Source organism: Pan troglodytes, chromosome 9 (assembly GCF_028858775.2).
Source record: "Pan troglodytes isolate AG18354 chromosome 9, NHGRI_mPanTro3-v2.0_pri, whole genome shotgun sequence".
NCBI classification, from domain to species: domain Eukaryota; kingdom Metazoa; phylum Chordata; class Mammalia; order Primates; family Hominidae; genus Pan; species Pan troglodytes.
Window position 1 is genome coordinate 15,760,543 of NC_072407.2, and position 20,108 is coordinate 15,780,650.

The following is a 20,108-nucleotide window of genomic DNA, read 5'->3' on the forward strand; positions in this document are numbered from 1 at the left end:
TGCTCCAACACTGGCTCAGTTACCACCTCAGCATTCAGAATCTAGAGAGTTTTCTAGATCTGAGCAGATTTCTCAGCTAAAGCCTAACTGTATGTATGTGGCCAAAGGGAGTGTGGCCTGCCAAAGGTGGGGGAATGTATAGGGCTTTCTCTGAGACTTCATTCCCATATTTTCCTAAAATCAAACTTTGAAGTCTGCAAGGAAATCCAGTTTTGGAATGATACACAGCACCCACCCCCTCAACCATCAGAGCAACATACCCTCCCTGGAAATATGCATCTGCCTAATTGCTTGAGATTGTGTCCAAACTGAATATTCATAATCTTCATGTTGCCACAAAGGCTATATTTTTAAATGTTTCCATTCCATATTTAAAACTCATTTTCTCTCCCTAAAAAGATCTATGGATTTTATTGGATCCAGTGTTATTTGAGACATCTGGCTAGCTGGGGACTGCATGGACTAAGGTCTCCCAAGAGGGGAAAAGGGGGACAGAAATTACTGAAATCAGAGTTATTACAAAGCATAACATTTGCTATCATAAATAAATGTGTCTTACGCATATATGTGTAACCACTTGCCGTGATCTAAATGTCTGTATCCCTTCCCCAAATCCATATGTTGAAATCCTAACCCCTAAGTTGATGGAATTAGGAGGTAGGGGCTTTGGGAGGTGATAAGGCCATGAGGGTGGACCCTCATGAATGGGATTACTGTTCTTATGAAAGGAACCTCAGAAAGCTGTTTTGTCTATTCTACCATGTGAAACACAAAGGTGCCATCTATGAGCAAGAAATTGGGCCCTCACCAAACATAGAATCTGCTGCGCCTTAATTTTGGACTTCCCAGCCTCCAGAACTATGAGGAAATAAGTGTCTGTTATTAATACACCACACAGTTTACGGTACTTTGTTATAGCAGCCCAAATAGACTAAGATACCACTTTTCAAAGATTGTGTTGGTTTGGTTAGTAAGTTAAAAATCCATTAAGAGCATTATTGAATGTCTTATTCTCCTTTGTTGTGCATGGTCTCCATCAGTGGCACTGTGCTGACCACGCCATCCACATAGCTGGGTCTCAGTTTCAGAATCAGTGAAGTGAGGCAGGCTCACTATTCAGGTAGCCCATTCCTGATCCCACACTGCTGGAGAGTGGGGAAGGACAGGGTGGACAAGCGATCTACATCCAGCCCTAGACACCCAGGCAGCTTCTGGCAACACCAGTAAGAGGCAGCACCAGGATTTGAGGCAAGTCCAAGTGACTCCAGACCCCGCCTGGCACCAAGTGTGCATGGCAGAGAGAAGGGTGATGTGGATCAGAATGCAGCCTTAGCAACTAGAATGCAGAGCACCATTTCAGAGCTTTGAGAAGCTTCCTGGATTTTGCTCCTGTTTTCTCAAACTGGCAAAACCCAAAAGGCAAAGAGAAAGGGATAAGGAATTTGGGAAGCTTTTCTGCCCCAGGGAAGAATCAGCCTCAATGACAGTTTGGTATTAACTAGCTCAGCCATGCAGGGAGGCATAATTAGTTTCCCGGCCCATAGCTTCATTCCACTGGTCCCCCACACCCCAAAGGCTACACAATCTGTTTGAAATGAAAAGGAAAATAAAATCACTGCTCTCCTCGGTTGACCCACTGGCTATTGCTCCTGGCCAGTGAGACAGCCATCTGTCTGCGGAGGTAAAAAAAAAAAAAAAGAATGGAATAGTCCTTTTTAAATGACATTTTCAATTTTTCCCCTATGTCTACTATGCCCTCTTCCACCCTACTGCCTAAATGACTCTTTTCAAATTGAAAATATCAGAGAATAATAGGAAAAGAAAAATCATAGTTGTCTGAGGCTCCGGCTAATGGACTGTGCTGTCCCGACAGGCAGAGTCTGAGGAGGAACTTTTACTGTGTCCGTTTCCTGTCTGGGGAAAGTGGAGAAGGGTCTGTGGTGCCAAACTCAGACCCACACTCATGGGTGGGTGATTCCCCAGGTGGCCAGCAGATAACTTGGAGTTCCAGGCTGCCCACCTTGACACCTGGGCCATCTCCTCAAGGGATTTCCACAGGCAAGCAAGAAACACCCTCTTCTGATCTCTGGGTTGCCCTCTCTCAGCTCCCTCTCCTCACTGCAGACCTTTCCCGACACCTGTCTCCTGACTGCGAAACAGCAAGTCCTAACTTGCCAGGCCGCCAGTCACCGCCACCCTGAAGACACAGGTGGTGGAGTCCATTCTGAGGTTCTCACAGACCTCGGGGTGAACAGGAGGCCCTCTCTTTCTGCTTCAGAGGGAAAGCCAGAGGCCAACTTCCCTTTACCTCTGGGGTCACAAGCACTCTGTTTCCTTTCTTGGAAATGAAGCTATGCTTTCTCCTTTCTAGTGACTCTTCAGGTGTCAATTAAAATGACATCAATGCTGTCTCCCCTCTTGAAGCAGAAATGCCCTGCTTACCTGCATCTTTTCTGGCATTATTCTCTGCTTTTCGTGCAGTTTACTTTTTACCTTCTGCACCCACTAGATTGTTTTAGTTTGAAAGTGACCACAAGTGACAGCTTTATTAAAATGAAGACGTCGAGGGTCCCTTGAAGGCTTCAGGCTTCTCTCACCAGCTGATCCCTGGGAGAGCTCAGTGTGGAAAGCACACTGCACACATGCTCATGCACACACACACACACCACTGAGCTTCAGCTTCCCTTTGATTAAATCTTGACACAGTAGTGTCAGCTGTGAGGGGCTATGAGAGAGACCCCAGAAGCATGAGCGTTCCTGTCCCTGACCCAAAAGCATAGCATAGAACAGCCTCTCAGAAGCCATCCCCAAAGCCGGAATGAAAACCAGCTCTTCTGTCCCTGGGCTTCCCTTCCAGGAAGTCTTAAAGCCAGAGGTCTGGATGTGAATCCTAGCACCACCTCTTACTGAGAGGTTTTAGGCAGCTGGTTTATTTATTCATGTGTTTACTCAGCAAACTCCTACCTAGCCCCTACTGTATACCTGGCACTGTGTGACAAACTGGAAAACAGGAAAAACCGGACCCAGTCTCCACCTTTAAGTAACCCACAGTCTAATGAGAAAAGCAGACTAATAATTACAGGACAGTATGATTTTCTCATCTGTAAAATGGGGCTAATTATCTCACAGCCTTATTTTAAGGATTAAATAATATGAAGTGGATTAAACAGTGCTAAACATCTGGTACATGGCTGATAAATGTGAATTTTCTCTCTTTTTTCCTCTCCTTGACATAAAATATCTGCCCCTCCTCTGTCCGAATCATCACTCTGGTTTGAGGGGCTGAGAAGAAGCTCTGTTCCCAGATACGGAGGCAGCATCACTAGGAGCTGTTGGACCCGAAGTCAGGCTCTGGTCAGCAGGCCAGGGAGAGGAGATCCCATCCAAGGGAGACCCTGAAAAGCTGCCCACCTCTTTGTCCCATAAGCACCTGGTTTCATCTGAGAACAAACAAGTAAGGATTTTCCTTCCTGGTGCACACGTTTCTCCTGAAGTTGAGGGAAGTAACTGGATGTAGAGGAAAATTGTCTAGACTTCAAATCAGGATCCCTAGACCCTATCCAGGGCCTCCAGGACCCAGTAGAGGCTCCTCAGGGTAGTCCTCAAGTTGCACTGGGTCTTGGATCCTTCAGCAAACAGTTTGAGGGTGAGGATGCTGATGTTATTTGCAACTCTAACATGTTCTGATTTTAACTAGAGAGCCTTCAGACAAGAGCCTTCACCAGTGGGATATGATGTGAGAACTGCAAAAGTAGGAAGGTTTACCCTTCTTTGCTGATATATGAGGAAAGAGAAAGCAACTGCACTGAGCTGCGCAACACAATACTAGAAGTTTCCACTATTGACCACAGTGAAAGAAGACATTTAATTTTCTGTTTACAAAAATCAATGCATACTTTCTGTGCTTCTAAAGTAATTACAAACTCGAAAATACTTATGCCTATTTTGCTAAAAACAGCTGGCTCTTGTTGAAAAATAAGCAAAACTCACAATTGCTCCATTTTGGTAAATGAAATAATTATTTTTATTGTTTCATTAAGATGAGTATCTTAACAAGTGACCAAAATAACCCCTGTTAATCAAGAAATAGTTTATTGCCTGGGAAGTTTCAGAATGATTTGCTACAATTCTCTCTAGTAAAGAAGCAAAACCATCCCTCAGTTTTCTGCTATCATTAGAAAGAAATCTTTTTTTAAAACACTTTAAATAGATAAGTGCTATAAAAAAGTATGGAATGTACCTTCCCAGTGTGAACTACATCTATCTCTGAATTGTAAAGAATGTATATCAAAATTATATCATGCAACAAAATGCACATTTTGTAGAGGGGGAAGAAAGAAAAGATTAAATTGAATCTTCCTGACAATTGTCTTAAATCACACCTTCCTGCCTGCAATTGAAATTATAAGTCACATTGCTCTGAGTTAAATCAAATTCATCCTGGCAGGAAGATAGGCTGATGTGGCTTCAATTTGGTTTGAAAGTTGAGTTAGAAGAGAAGGAAAAATCTCTCCTCAAGAAGACACTCTCCACCAAGGAGCTAGGAAATGAGACTAACCCACCAGGTAACCAGGTACCCTGCATGACTCTTCCACCAGCCAAGGTTTCAACCAACATAGCACATTCCTGGCATTGTCTGCTGCCCACTGCAATGCCAAGTTTCTACAAAAGATTTTACAAAACAAATCTGTAAAGGTTTTACAAAACAAATATTTCTCCACAAACAAGGGCAGGTCCCCAGTCTGGAGGGCTCAGAACTTCAGAGCAGCGGTCAGTGACACCAAGATGCCCTGGAGCAGAGCTTCCAACATGTCTCAGCTGAGATGTGACCAGCATTAGTCTGGGCTCCCCTGGAGCCTAACTTATGACCATCTCAGGCTTGACTTACGTGGGAAAGTCCCAACTAATTGCAATGAAATGGGGCTAAATCCGATATACTAGGTGTTATAACCAGAAAATATATTCCTGACCGTATTTTCTATGTGAGCTTCAACAAGGGTGAAGGAAAGAGGGAATGAAGGAAGACTGAAAAAGGGAACATGTTGTCCCCGGTAGCTCCTACCTGATACACAGGGTGGGGGTGCTCGCCTTTTTTTTTTTTTTTTTTTTTTTGAGACAGAGTCTTGCTCTGTCACCCAGGCTTGAGTACAATGGCGCAATCTCGGCTCACTGCAACCTCCGCCTCCCAGGTTCAAGCAATTCTCCTGCCTCAGCCTCCTGAGTAGCCAGGATTATAGGCGCCTGCCACCAGGCCCAGCTAATTTTTGTATTTTTTTAGTAGAGACAGGATTTCATCATGTTGGTCAGGTTGGTCTCAAACTCCTGACCTCATGATCCACCCGTCTCGGCCTCCCAAAGTACTGGGATTACAGGCGTGAGCCACAGCACCTGGCCGATTGTCTTCATTTCTATGCTTGGGGAAACTGAGGCACTGCAAGTGAAGAGACTTGCCCAAGGTCACCCAAACTGTAAATAGCAGCACTGATTCTCATGAGTGCCTGCACACTCTCTTCCACCACACTCACTGAGACGCTCAGGCTTCCCTCTTGAAGGTAATTGTTGGTTTTATTTCATAACTAAACTTGCCCTCTCCAGATCTTTCTTACTCCACTCCCTTAAATCCTCCTCATTCTTCAAAGATGTGTCATTAGTCCCTATTCCTCCATGAAGTCTATTCTGACAATTCGCTCTTCTGGAATTCAATTTTAACCCTCATTACATGAGTTAGCTTGCAAAAGATCCTTAACTGTTTCTTGTTTTGTCTTCTCAGCCCAATTATGAGCTCTTCAAAGAAAAGGAGCGTGTCGCATGTTTTTTATCATTTTCCACCATACCTGGCACAATGCCAAGCCCAAGAGAAGTACCCAGGAATTAGCCACAGAACAGCCTGCATTGATGCCTCTCTGCTCACCCCCTCTGGTAGCTCCCCAGTCCTTCCAGAGCATTCCATCTGCAGTGGCTTTTGAGGCTGCACAACCAGCTTCTCAACCCGCCCCTCTCTGGCTTCTTCCCCTACCCCCTTTTCCCACCATCGCCCTGCTCTAGCCGCACTGGCCACTGTTTCTCAAACACTTCAGGCACACTCCTGCCACAGGGGCTTTGCACTGGCTGTTCCCTCCGCCTGGCACTCTCTTCCTCTAAGATACCCAAGGCGCACACCTCACCTTCCTCAAGTCTTTGCTTATAGCAGAGCCCCTGACCACCTCCTCATTTAATTGCAGTCCCTCGTATTTTTGCCCTGATTCCGCTGATACATCCCCAGCGCAGGTGCTCAATAAACGCTTGTTCAGTGAAGGAGGGGAAGAATCTGAGCACATACCAAAAGAAGGCAGCGGTACACCCCAGGTCACTGTCAAACTTCCAGCCAACACTGAGGAGAGTGGGAACTTGGGAGCACATCTGCAATTTCTCCCAACTCCTCATGGTGGTTTTATTTCCTCCCATTCCCACACCACAATAAACAATGCCAGCCTTGGTGTCCACCTCCTACAACTGCCCACATAGCTAGGGGCCCACCATTTCATACGTTTAACTCCAAATATTCCATTCCCTCAATTAAATGGGAAGTTCCTGGAAGGGCTGGCCATGTCTGCTATTGACTTTGTGTAGACCAGTCCCCCTTTTGTGGTCCCCTACCCCACCCCATGCCCTGAGCCTAGAGGACCCCCAAAATAAAGCTATGGCCTGAGTGAGTGGAGGAGATGATCTTGTTCATGCTAAGCCTGCTCCTGGGGGAAAACATGATGCAGCTGGCTGCAAAATGCCATACCTAGAGTTTCTCTCAGTCTTCCAGAGAGCTGAGCCCAGGTCAGCTCCTGGCATAGTCTTCCTGCCTCTCCAGGAAAGGAGGCTGCCAAAATAATCACTTGGTAACCCACCTCAGGGCTTCACAACTCTCAAAAAGTTTTCTTCCAGTCTCAACGTTTCTGCTAAAAGAAAGGATTGAGCCTATTTTCTCTTGATCAACATTATTGGAGCAGAAAAACAAGAGGGCCCTTAGCCCCTTGCTAAGGAGCTTAACAGTGGTAATGGGCTTTTATCTGTTACTAGCAGCTGAACCTGGGATAAGCTCATTACAGTCACTAAGCCTCAATTTCTTCATCTGTGAAATGGGGATAATAACACCATCCCACAGGCCTGCTTATGCGGTTAGGGTGAGGTGACAGGTGTAAAGTATTTAGCACATCACAGGTGCTCAGCAAACATTAATTCTCTTCCTCTTCCCATTTCTTCTCCAGATGAATTCAGACCTATTTTTCTATAGTCCTTCCTCACTGGGTTTTTTTCCCATTCTTGATTGATTGATCTCTTCTATGCACTTTCCATTGGATTCTTCTTCTAATATAAATCCCCAGGTTCTCATAAAATAAAATAAAAGGCCTGGCCCAATTATCGAGTTGGACATTCTATGTCATAATTCCGTTATACCTTCCTCCATTTACTCTTAGAAACTAATGCAAATCAGAGGATCCATTTATTATTAAAAATGAGATTTAGAAGTGGAAGAAACCAAAATGTTAAAAGACTCACTTCTCCAAGCCCATGAACTGACAGGTCTGAAGCCTTCTCAAGACCCTCCCTTCCTCTGCAGCTCCTTCTCTCCCATCAGGGAAATATAATGATTAATTAGACAAAGCCTGTCCCGCTTGTTGAAATCCTTTGAGGCATGAACCATATAAACACAAAGCATTATAACTGCAATAGAGAAACCAGAAAATCCCTCTGCCTTGGGATGCTAACCAAGGCACAGCTAAATAAATCTGTAATGGAAGATCAAAAAGGATCTTCCACTTGGATAATAGAAAATGTCACCAGCATAAACAGGAAGAGAGATTAGTTCAATAAAGGAATAAAGTTACATTTGTGGGTCTTGAGTAAGATTTTTGCTTACTTTTAACTTCCCAGCATATAACTCACAAGGTTATTAATATGGACTCCTACTGTTTTGGGCAAATAAACAGCTGCTGATGTTTTGTGCCCAAACCACTTTATTAGAGCTTTCCTTTACAGCAATTGTTTCTTCCTTTCCAAATCCTGAGAGGCTCAGACAGTTGAAAACCAGAGAATGCCAAAGCGGAAGGAATAACAAAGAAGAGAGGAGGCAGCCTGTGTGGGCAAGGAAAATGGGGAAGGGGCTGTGGACCCTCACCTTCTTCTTTGTAACCTTCAAGCAAGTCAGCGTTCAAGAGCAGAGAGCAAAGACCGGATGCAGCACCATCAGAAAGGCTATTTTTACCCCGGTGCTAGGAGTTATCATGGAACAGAGAATTCACCACTGTGAGAAGCCTCAGATGACCAACCATCCAGGCTTGCCCAGGGAATTGGGGGCTTCCCTGGACCTGGGACTTTCAGTTTTAAAACAGGGAAAGTGTGAGGCACATCAGGATAAGCTGGTCACCCTGAAAGACACGTGACTATGCCAGGGCACAGGAAAGCACTCAGCCCGGTGCCTGGGACACTTTGGGTGCTCAGAAGTCACAATGAATCTGAAAGAGCTCTAGTCTGCAGCTGGAACACTCCGCTTTTTTGACAAGGACGAGTTCCTGGAGGCCCCACAGTGACCCAGGAGAAAAGGCTGTCCACAGCTTTGTGGTGGCCGCTCCCTCACCCTTCCAGACCAGGGCCTTCTACTGCTGCCCACCCTACCCTCCAGGTTCCTTGTAGACACAAATGTAAACCAAGCCCCTGCCTGGCCTCCCACTTGACCTGAGGCCTCTGAGCTTACACTCAAACACCATGTTTGATAAGATGATCTCCCATTCCTCTCTACGAGAAACATTCATCCTCCTTCCTATTCTGTAGAGAGCATTGGTTTTGTAGCCAGTTTCCCTTCTTGGCTCTACCACCCATCAGCCCTGTGACCTACCTTGAACAAACTCTAAGTCTTCATTTTCTTACCTCTAAAAAGGTAAGAAAAAAGGTAACCTTACCATGTTGTGAAGATGAAAAGGAATCACTAATTTTAAAAATTACAATTTTGTTTGTTTATTGAAATAAATAAATAAGTAATCATGCCTGGGCAGCACCTGGGCCAGTCCCTGACCTGCTAGAGTACTGTAGCTCTCTTCCTCCATTTCCTTGATACAATCAATCTTTAATTCTCTATATGCCTGTTGCTCTTAAAATAAATCAAGGGTTTAGCTAGGATTCTCATTTGTCGCTTCAAATCTCTCCTTAGCTTTCTAACTCTCATATCCATTGGCCTAAGCAATTTTGGTACTGTTCTCCTAAATCCCCAGATGCCACTAGCACAACATTTATTAAGCCAAGCTTCGAATCCTGTCTTGCCAGAGTCCCTGAATTACCTTCCTGCTCCTCTGGGATCTCAATGGCCTTTAACTCCAAGTTCCCAGGGGACAGAGATGGATGCACAAGTCAGACTGGCGAAGCCCAACAAAGCACCAGAGCTTGTTAAGATGCAGCACTCAACAATCTTAATCAGGGAACTCTGCTCTGAGACTTAAACTCAGTGCATTCGTAGAATGAACCTATTCATGCTAAAGAACTGGCCACAAGCCTCCTTGTAGGCATCATTTTTCATTGTTCTCACCTGTCCCAAGGTGAAGAGTGCAGATGCCACTTCTCTGGATCTTCCCAAACACTGTATTTCTGTGAGCTCTTAAAGGATGGTGGCAATGGAAAGTAGCCCAGCAAAGTATGCCTGTTGGTTCTAAAACCATTTTAGCAGTGGCTCCATAAGGGAAGCCACTGAATGTTTATTGTGGCTGGACACTCAGGGGTTTCCACTAGCATCATTAAGGACAGCTTCATCTCCCAAAAATAAACCTTCCAAAAACTGAAATTGAATGTCAGGCAGTGAAAGAGAACTACATCTCAGAACTGCATCCCCACTGGGATGAACTGTCTAGCAACATATTTTAATCCATACTTGTGTAGTCAGAAAAACCACCAAAGCTTAAGTGTTCATATAACCAGGAATCCTTTTGCTTAAAGTTCCAGTTGGCTGCACTGGAACAACAGGGGTCTATAAAAGGTATACAGATCCACAGAGAAGATTCCAGAACAGCAGTCATTCCCAATCACTGCCACAACATACCGTGCTCTGGAACAGTTGTGAGGTAATTAGTGAGTAAAAATAATTTAAGTACCAAAGCTTATGAATGATTAGCTTTAACTCTAATAAATTAAAGGGATTTCAAGGTTGTTACATTCCCTTGCATACTAATATGCTTTCTCAAGTAGGAAAATAAAGGGTGGAGTAAGAATGAATGCAATGTGTTAGGAGGTGCATCCTCCTAGCCCTGCCCTAGGGCACATGCCTTGTATGTAGGCATATGTGTGAGGAAGGGGGAAACATCAAGGACCCCTGGGCTCAAGCATTGCATTACAGATGGAGCTGACTCTAACCCCAAAGGCAAGTGAGATTCAATAACAATTGTAGGAGCCATGAAATGACCACATCCCTGCCAAATCCAAGGCAGAAGCTCCACCCTTCAAGAGACATTCCAGGCCAGCATAAACAGCATGGCCCACCATTCATTGATGGTGGCTTAGCCACCAGTGGACCTCAGTCACTCTGCCTCTTGCTCCTGACTTGAGTGTCATCCAACCTGTATGGCTTCTGCCCTTCCGCTTCATGCATAATTCCATCTCTCCCCAAAGCCCACCACGCTGCCTTCTGGTTACATTTATCACTCACATTCAGCCAGGTTTTCCCTCCAGGAACTTGCTGTGTAACATCACCTCCAGCTGTACTGCTTGGCAATGTGCTTCTCCACAGGGCAGCCTGTCTGTCCCCATCTCCTAGATAGAACCCAGCTAACAAAAAGCCAAGCTTGGCTTTCTGCCACAAACCAAAGGAGACCCTCAAGACCCAAATCAAGACAATAGCTTTGTATTAGTCCATTTTGCATTGCTATAAAGGAGTACCTGAGGCTTGGTAATTTATAAAATTATAAATTTATAATTTGGCTCATAGTTCTGCAAGCTGTTCAAAGTCCAGCATCTGCTAGGCTCCTGGGGAGACTTCAGGAAGCTTACAATCACAGCAGAAGGTAACAGGGAAGCAGGTATGTCACATAGTGAGAGAGGGGTGAGAGAGAGAGGCGAGAGAGAGAGGAGAAGAAGAAGAAGAGGAGGAGGAGGAGGGAGGAGAAGCAGCAAGGCTCTTTAAACAACCAGCTCTTGAATGAACAAATACAGCAAGAACTCATTCATTACCAGGAAGACAGCACCAAGCCATTCACACAAACACCTCCCACTAGGCCCCACCTCAAACACTGGGGACCACATTTCAACATGAGATTTGGAGGGTACAAACATTCAAGCATATCAAGCACATTCAGCTATTCAAGTGAAGTGAGGTCAGAAATCCTATACGATGGTAATGAAGATGCTCGAGTAACCCTGTTTGTGACTCTGAATCTCATAAATACCTTTGGGAAAACATAGGCCAGCCTAACCCAAGTGATTAAAGCTGACCTTCAAGGCCCTCATAAATGACAAAACCAGACGTGGCTCTCTGACACTTTTCATTCTGAATTCTCCTTGAGATTCTCCACCAACCTACTTATCAAGGGCAAATAACAATTTATGTCAAGTGAGTGGGAAAGAATGTGGAATTCATTTATTTTACAGCCTACACACTTCTGGCTAAAAATGAAGATTCTTTGGTCATGGGGAAAAGTTGTGTCCTTTGGCAAGGCTTTTCTTCTTCATAAAGCTGTGGTTCTGAACTATTAACAAAGGTAATTAGGCTCAACTCCTAAGTCCTGCTATTGAACTCTCTCAAAATGTCAATCACTGTTACTAATATAATTTCACATGCAACAGTTCATTCCAGAGGACAAATAGCTTTACTATTTAAATGACACCCTTTCCTCAAATAAACTCCAAGCACTCAGCAAACATCATATCCTCTTCTTCACAAACGCTGCCAAGTCAAAGATCAGATGAGAAGAACACGAGCCAATTCTAAGTAACATCCATAAGCTATAGGAGACAGAAAAACATCCAAGCTCAGGACATCTGCTGATTCTTAGCAACCATAAATGATTTGTAGTCATGGCGAACAACCTGCTGTTACTGACCTGGTATACATTAATATGCACATAATATGACTAATAAACTTTCAGGAAACAAAATGCAGTTAATAACCCATTTCTCCATTGTTGGGATGATCTTGACTCAATGAAGTAAGATAATGGATTTAGAAATTAGTCACATAATGTAATACATTATTAATCATGGTATTCAGAAGGGTAAATAGATGTTACAAGAACACCACCCAGGAATTCAATTTCCTTTTAGATTTATTTACTCTCCTGAATTTGTTTATACCACCATCATCCCTCACAAAAATGTAACAGTCTGATCTTTCCTCTTTTCCTGAAACAGTTATTTTCAACTTTTTTTTTAAAGAAGTAGAACTTTTTATAAAATGAAATATTTTATAGAATGCCAAATAGAAAACAGAAGACAGTGGAGTTTTGTTGTTTGCAGGGAGGGGAGGGAGCACCTATAGGCAGAGTCTGGGAGACCCCACTTAACCCTTTTAATTCTCAGGCCCCAGATCAAACCTTCTACAAGTTTAGGTCTCCTGGGGACACAGTTTGAAAACCACTGCCCTAAGGCATCTATGTAAAACTAAAATTATGTATGTAACATATAATACAGGCAAAATATTTATGTATCAAAAAAATTTGTAAAATACACAAATCACAAACACTGATAGTCTTTTTTTCTTCTTCTTCTTCTTTTTTTCTTTGTACAGATGGGGGTCTCACCATGTTGTCCAGGTTGGTCTTGAACTCCTGGGCTCAATTGATCTTCCCACCTTGGCCTCCTAAAGTGCTGGGATCATAGGTATGAGCCACCACGCCTGGCCAAACACTGATAGTCTTAGAGAACAATAAGCAAGGACACAAATAGTCCCACAAGATAAAACAAATACCAGGGGTGGGGGAGGATATTAAGTTCTAGAGTAATCAAAGGAGTACAAATCAAAAGAATAGAGCATTTGACAGGGATTACATTTACTCGGAAAAATTTGAATGATAACACCCAATGCTGGCCAGGCTCCATGACTTTGGTACAATAATACATTGTTGGTGGCTGTAAAGAAAGGCTTTCCTTTTGAAAAAACAATCTTTCATAAAAATGTTCAGACTCTTTGAGTCAGTACTAATCCCACTTCTGGAAAGACATCCTTAAACATAATTCAAAAAACAGTGAGGTGAAGATGTTCATTTCTGCTCTAATTATAATAGCAAAACAAATGTCCAATAATAGGAAAGTGGTTGAATCAATAATGGTATACTGATGACAGAATACTATGCAGTCATTAAAAATACAGTAAAAGTTCTCTTTAGAAACTCTCCATTTAATCAATTCTCCAGATTAACTATGCTTGCCATTCCCTCTGTAACAAACCCTATTTGTCTCTAGTACCGCTGCCCACAGCTCCTGCAAATAGTTGAGTTTTACACTTACCAGTGGTCCACTGGGTTTGTTCTCAAACATGTTTACACTATTTGTACTTGTCACTGTAAGGGCATAACCTAATCACGTATTATATAAACCAATGAAATATGACTGCTAAAAAGATGAGTGCTGTTTCTAAGAAAATTACTTTAAGTTCTAAGTGCTTTGCAAAGGCTTTATAAAGGGTAGTCAGTTAAAGAATAGCAATCAAATTACATGTGAGCAAAATCATTGCAAAAGATCAGACAAAAATCATAACAATTTAGGCTACTACACTGAGACTGCTTCATAAGCACCTTTAAGTTTCCAATGAATTTTAAAGAAAACAGAACTAGAAATCAAACTTTGTAAACGGGATATTATGGGAGTGGTTTGTGCAAGGAAGATGAACAGAACGCCAATTGGCAGATGCATCCCAAAGACAAAACTTTGGCCTGATATCAAAAGTCTAGCAAATGAATGTACATTCTGGATAACATTAAAATAAAAATATTTAATTGTATGTATGTAATATTTTGTTGTACTCTCCTCTTTAACCAATTTTTCTATTAACTAACTCAAGCCCTGACCACGTTGACTAAAAGGGATTCTTTGTCCTTTGAAAACAAGTCCGCTATGACAAGGACCAAGAGTGCCCTTACTCTTGTAGAGTGTCTCTAGTATACAGTTCACCACTGTAATCACTTTCTCAGTGCAGTGTCTGGCACACATTAGGTCTCCAATAGATAAATGTTAAACCAATAAACTATGTAGCAAATATGGAAAAAATAGTGCTTCGTTAACAAAAAGAAAGTGAACAAAGCAGAATATAAAATTACATGTAAATCATGACTACACCTTCATTTTGAAATATGGAGGCAAATGAACAAATCCAGAAGGAAATGCTCAAAATGCAAACTGATTTTTAGGGTAGAATGAATTATGGGCAATTTTATGCATTTTTAAATATTTTCTTAAACATTGGCACATTCTTTTCCATATTCAGAAAGCTACTAAGAAAAGAAGAAAGCTATCTTTATTTTTACTGAATTTCCAAAATAAGAACTGAATCAACATTTCCATTTCCTGCACTCTCCAACACTGAGAACTCCTTTAGCAGATTCTTGCTTCACCCGCCTCACCGTGTCAAGCCATCAGATCTTTCTGCTCCTAAGATGGAGGGAACCTGACCCTTACTAACACTTACTTTGTGTTTCTAAACCCCCAGGATGCTTTTTTAAAAAACTCATAAGTTATCCACCCTCTCATTTAACGTCTATTTGGTCAAAAAACTTCTCAAAACTGCAATTTACATTCCCAAGAGATTCCCAAACACCATCTAATTAAATCATTCAATCAGAAAACAAATTAAAACGAAATATCACTGCAACTCCCAAGACGAAAATAAACTTTTCAGTCATGACTAGAACAGACCTCTGGGGTGATGCTCCAAAGCCTCTTCTAATTGCAAGTCCTATGGAACATCCTGCAGAACATTTTGTGACATTTGCAGCTTCCAGGAGACTTTCCTTCTAACAAAAAGAGGAGCCTGGACAAGACTGCAAAGCAAAACACCTTTTTTGGAGAGTGGTAACACTTTCATTAATGACCAACGTGGCCATAGGCATCAGCACTCATCCATTCATCCACGCTTCCACCCCACACCTACTTTCTGTAGAATGTGCCAGGGACTGTCCTGCATGTTCAGTAAACATTAGTTAAAGGACTGGAACCTCTGCCTCTTGGCATGAAACAAAGCAAAACCTGAGTTTATCTATGGAGTTTCCAAGTGGGAAGGCTGCTGACTCCCTCACCCCTCAGCCATCCTCTGACACCCACTTCCACCACTGTCAACAGACTCCAAGGGACCCTGGGGCCCTCCTGGGAGACAGTTTAGTACGTGGGTAAGAATTTAGACTTCTGAAGCCACACTAGCTGAGCTTACATCCCTATACTACCATATACCAGTGTGTGACCCTGGACAAATCATATACCCTCTCCCTGCCTCAGTTTCCATATCTGTAAAATGGAGCGAATATTACCTACTTCATAAGGTTGTGAAGATTAAATAAGTCAATATATGTAAAGTGTTTAGAATAGGGCCTGACATATCCTAGGTGCTATGTTATTTTAGCTCTTATTATTATTACCGCTTATTCCCTCCAGTTCAGCAAAGTAAACTGGATTGTTCAAAGGGGTATGCTGACTAGAGGGAACTTGACAGTGGGTTACACATAAACAGCTTGTACCATCAAGCACAAGAGCTTGATCTTATTGTCCTTTACCACCCTCTGCCTTCAGAGAGCTGCACTTGACCAGCCCCAAATTTTATAGGCCCTTTACCTCTGTTTCCTAAATCCCAGCTCAGGATGGCCCCAGCGTGGCAAAGGGAACTGTTGGTCATTGCTACACCATCATGGCACAGCCAACCTGGTAACCTCTGCCCCTGCCTGCCTCATTTCCAGTCTTTCCAAGTCACTGACCCTTCCCTACCTTCCTATAGGTGGCAGCTTTGGCCCTCTGTCGAGATTGTGGTTATTTCTGAATACCCACAGGGGCCATTGCACGTGTACAAGTGGAACAACACGTGTTTTAGGGACCCTGCCTCCTATTTTTTTAACCTATCTTCTCCAATTTTTCAGGTATAGATTTGAAAGTGCTGAACAACAAACACATAGTTATAAAGTTTCCAGGGAGAAAAATCACAATGCTTCCTTTCAACTTCAACATCATGCTTTTCCATGTGGAACCTTAGAAATCATGTGACATGGTCCACATTCCACATGACAGGCACCCACTCCGTTACAGGCTCAGGGGTTAATGGCATCCCCTGAAAGCATCCCTAAAGCAGTACCTTGCTCACCTCCTGCCTGACCAGAAAGAAAAGCACAAGAGAATCATTTTCCAGGAACACACACACACACAGAATCTGTGAATGAAAATCTCAAAATCTATCGGCAAACTAGAAATGTCAAAGTAAGGCATGGCTTTGTGTCTCCTGGGGAACATTCTGAATCACCCTGGGGGAAACACTGTACTTCTATTGCTGATTAATAGTCAATCAAGACCTATGGGATGGAAAAGGACACGTAAGAAATAACAGCAACTAGCACCCACAGATAGATAAATTGGTTTTCAAGCCCAGTGCCAGGTTGAGAGGCAGAGGCAGGTCTGAAGAAGAAGCTGTCAATGTCCCTCTTTTCTGGGAAGGTGCCGAAGCCATGGGCTTGTTTTGAAGTCATTAGTCAGGAAGCACTATGGATGTGGATGCCTCTCCTGCACTCACCTGAACCTCCCTGAACCTTCCCCTCCTGGGAAGGAATTATTCTGGACACCTGGGGAAACACCAAATTCAGACGGAGGAGCCATCTCTACTCTGGCAAGAGCAGCAGGTGCAAGGATTGGAATTCAGACATCCACGTGTAAACAAAAGGGAGTGCTCCTGGCGGGGGGATGGGGGGTAAGCCTTCAGTTCAATTCGATTTTGCCAAGGTCTGCCATGCACTGGCCCCTGAGCCTGGTGGGCCTGCTAGGTTTACAGGGGAACCAAGCTCGGCCCTGCCCTTAAGAAGCTCACACACCTGGAAGAAAGCAGGGGGCGCGGGGAGGCGAAGAAGTGTGGACGTGAGCGCCCGCGTGTGTGTGTGTGTGTGTGCACACCCGGCACCAGTGCTCCTGGCGCCCGGAACTCCATTCCCTCCCATGACAGCTCATTGACCAGGTCGCCTCGGGAGAGCGCCCTGCAACCCCCACCCTCCCTTTGGACCCCCGCGCTGGTCTGGAGCGCACCCAACCAGCGTAACCTTACACTTCAGACCCAACCCAGGTAGGTCTGTCTGCTCAGCCCCGGCTGCTCCCAGGGCCTGAGAGTGGAGCTGCAGTAGGGATCGGCCCGGTCCCGGTCCCGGGCGGCTCCGCGGGGAAGGCGCAGCCCAGGGCGTGTTCTTCCAGTCTTGGGCGGAGTCATCACCACAGTGGACAGAGACTCCAGCACTACTTCCCGGCGTTGACACCTGCTCCTGGAGAGGGTCCTGGACCCGCGGGCTGTGGTGGGGGTAGGGACTGCTATAGGTTCAAGCGGCTTTCCAACCACAGAGGGCTCCTTGCATTCCCTATCGCCTACCAACGGGATCACAGCAAGACTGGGGCTGGGGCTGATACAACGCAATTTTCCTAGCCTCGCTTGTCCGGCAGCCTGCGGGTCTTAACTGCCAATAGTCAGGGCCGCCGCGCGGGCATCTCGCCTGACGCCTACAGTGGCCAAAAAAGCTCGTTTGCCCGCGCGTTCCCTCTTGTACACACACAGACATTCACATGCACACACACTCTGAGCCGGACTTGTGTGCGATCCCGAGAGCCCGCGAGCAACCAGCCCAGAGTCACACGCACATTTGGACACGTGCGCAGCGCGCCCCCATACCGCCAGCTAGCTGCACACATCCGCTCGTGCAGCCCTGCGCACACACGTGTGCCCCGGGGAAGCGCGCACGGCCGCAGAGGGTCCCGAACGCAGGCCGGAGCTCACACGCAGGCCCCACGACTACCACGCATCTGCGGCCCCAGAGCCCCGCCGTGGCTGAGTTGATGCGCACCAGCCCCAGCGCACCCCGCGCCGCGCGGGGCACTCCCGGGCCTCATGGGCGACCCAAGTTTCCGGGGCGCCCGTACCTTGAATGTGCTGCTTGATGACATTCTCCAGGTGGTCCAGCCGCTCAATAATCTTCAGAGTGTCCCCTTTGTCTTCCTCCAGCTTCTTGTCGGGCGCCGGCTCCTGCCCCCGCACATACACGCTGGCGATGTAGTTGGTGACCCAGCCCACGTAGAGCAGGCAGATGATGTTAGTCATGCCGCTCAGGATCACGCAAGTGGACACCAAAGTTTTGGTCTTCCTGGTGCACACCATTCTGGGCTCCTTCCTCCATATAGAGCTCCCGGGGGCCCTTCCTTGTCGTGCGCCCCGAACTCCCCCGCGCTCGCACCCCGTAGCACGTCCGGAGCCGCTGGGCACCTCAGCACCTGAGTCCCGAGGTTCTCCAAAGCCCGGTCCGCTGCCGGTGTAGCCGCCGTGCCCAAGTTTGCAGCTCCTGCCGCTGGCCACCCGGAGAGACCTTGACAAAGGAAACCAGGTGGATTTTTTTCCAAATTAAAAATCCCTGAACCCTTCCTAGAGGGGTCACGGGTAGCCGGCAGCCGCGCGTCCAGATGTGTACGTCTGGGAAACTTTGCCACTGCCTGTGTCGGCGGCCACGCCGCTTCCCATCGCCAGCGCCGGCTGCCTTGGCGGTCCGACCGGCCCGCGCTGCTAGGAGAACCGCGGCAGCGGCAGCGGCGGCGGGGAGAGCCGCGAAGCAGAGCGGCCCGGCCCCCTCCGAGCGACAAGCGCCGCCACCAATCGCGCTCCGGCTCGGGAGAGGGGCCGGTGCTGAGCGGCAGCGGACCAACGGGGAGGGAGCGGGGGGCGGAGTCCAGCTCCCAGGCCCCACCTGCTGGCCGCCCCTGGCTCCCGCCCCCAGGGACGCGCCCGGGCCTCCACCCGCGCTTGCACAGGCTGCCCCAGACCTGAAGCTCCCGGAGAGGGCGCGCTGCCAGTCCCAGCCCTTAGGTCGGCAGCTTCCTCCGTTAGGGGAATTCCATCTCTTGCTCTTGGGCAGGAATCTCCTGGTTTTGTGGAGGGGAGGGGGTCGCACGGGTCAGCTTCTTTCATCCGCCCGGGGCTTCTCGCATTGGTGCCACCAGTCGACTCCTGGAATCTTTTCTTGGTTGCCAGGACGCTGAGAAGCCAAGGAAGTGCCAGCCCCAGCGGCATCCACTCCTTCCTTGGCCTCACTTGGGCCTCCACCCTGCCCTCTGCCCTTCAGCCACCGGCCTCCTGAGTGTGTCCAGACCTGGCCCTAAACCTGGCTGAAAGGAGCCAACCCTCCGGGAACCTCCCGGAAGCAACATTGGTGACCTATTAGATGACTCTCTCTGCCACTTCTTCCCCCTCTCCACCCCCCACCCCCACCGCCTGCCCCAATTTTTGCCCCTATCTAGGTTTTTCTTTAAGTCTGTACAGTTCCCAGGACATGGATGTGTCCTTTAAGCCCAGTTTTCATTTATGTGGAACCAGGGTCATCCAGTGCATAAGGAAACCCTGCAAGGAAATGCCGCTGAGGGGAACTAAGGTCTGTGAACTGTAAAGCCCTTCTACATGTTGTTTATGATTGCTATCATAGAGGGCGGTGGGAGAGACCTGTGACTGAGCACAGGAGGAGGCCAGACGCAGACAGTGATACTGCTGTGTTTGTTCTTACTGCCAATGTTTACTCATATTATCCTCTTCTGCTGAACACCCCGTTCTCAGCACCTGAACAGAATTCCTTTAAACAAAGACTTTTTACAACATAGATTTCCCGCCTCTTCTCCATCTCTGAGTTGCTTTATTTTTTTGGCCTAAGCCAGGGAGGCAGCCTGCTGCATGCCCACTTTGTTGTGTGCCAGCCTTCCAACCAGCCACAGAAATACTCAGGGCAGCTCCATCCTGGGATATCTTCTGGATTCAAATAACTGGCCCCACAAGAGAGGGAGAGCACAAAACCAAAGAAAGGGCACTTTATGGCCCCATCAGCCAAGGGCCCTTCTACCAATGCTTTGTTTACAAAACCTCCCCAAAGATGCTATGAAAACAGATACCAACCAGGGACCCT

The 20,108-nt window shown here is 46.1% G+C and overlaps 1 protein-coding gene across 3 annotated transcripts in view; it reads right to left on the reverse strand.

Annotated features, from left to right (window-relative positions):
• Positions 1-18,834, reverse strand: part of GALNT18 (polypeptide N-acetylgalactosaminyltransferase 18) — a 350,531-nt gene extending 331,697 nt beyond the window's left edge. For 2 of the 3 annotated variants that reach the window (XM_016920376.3, XM_063783796.1), the window contains exon 1: positions 18,091-18,834. In XM_016920376.3, coding sequence (XP_016775865.1) covers positions 18,091-18,325 — 235 coding nt within the window. In that variant the 5' untranslated portion in view covers positions 18,326-18,834. The remainder of the gene's footprint in view (positions 1-18,090) is intronic. The other variant, XM_016920377.3, reaches the window with a different exon arrangement.
• Positions 18,835-20,108: the final 1,274 nt, after the last annotated feature.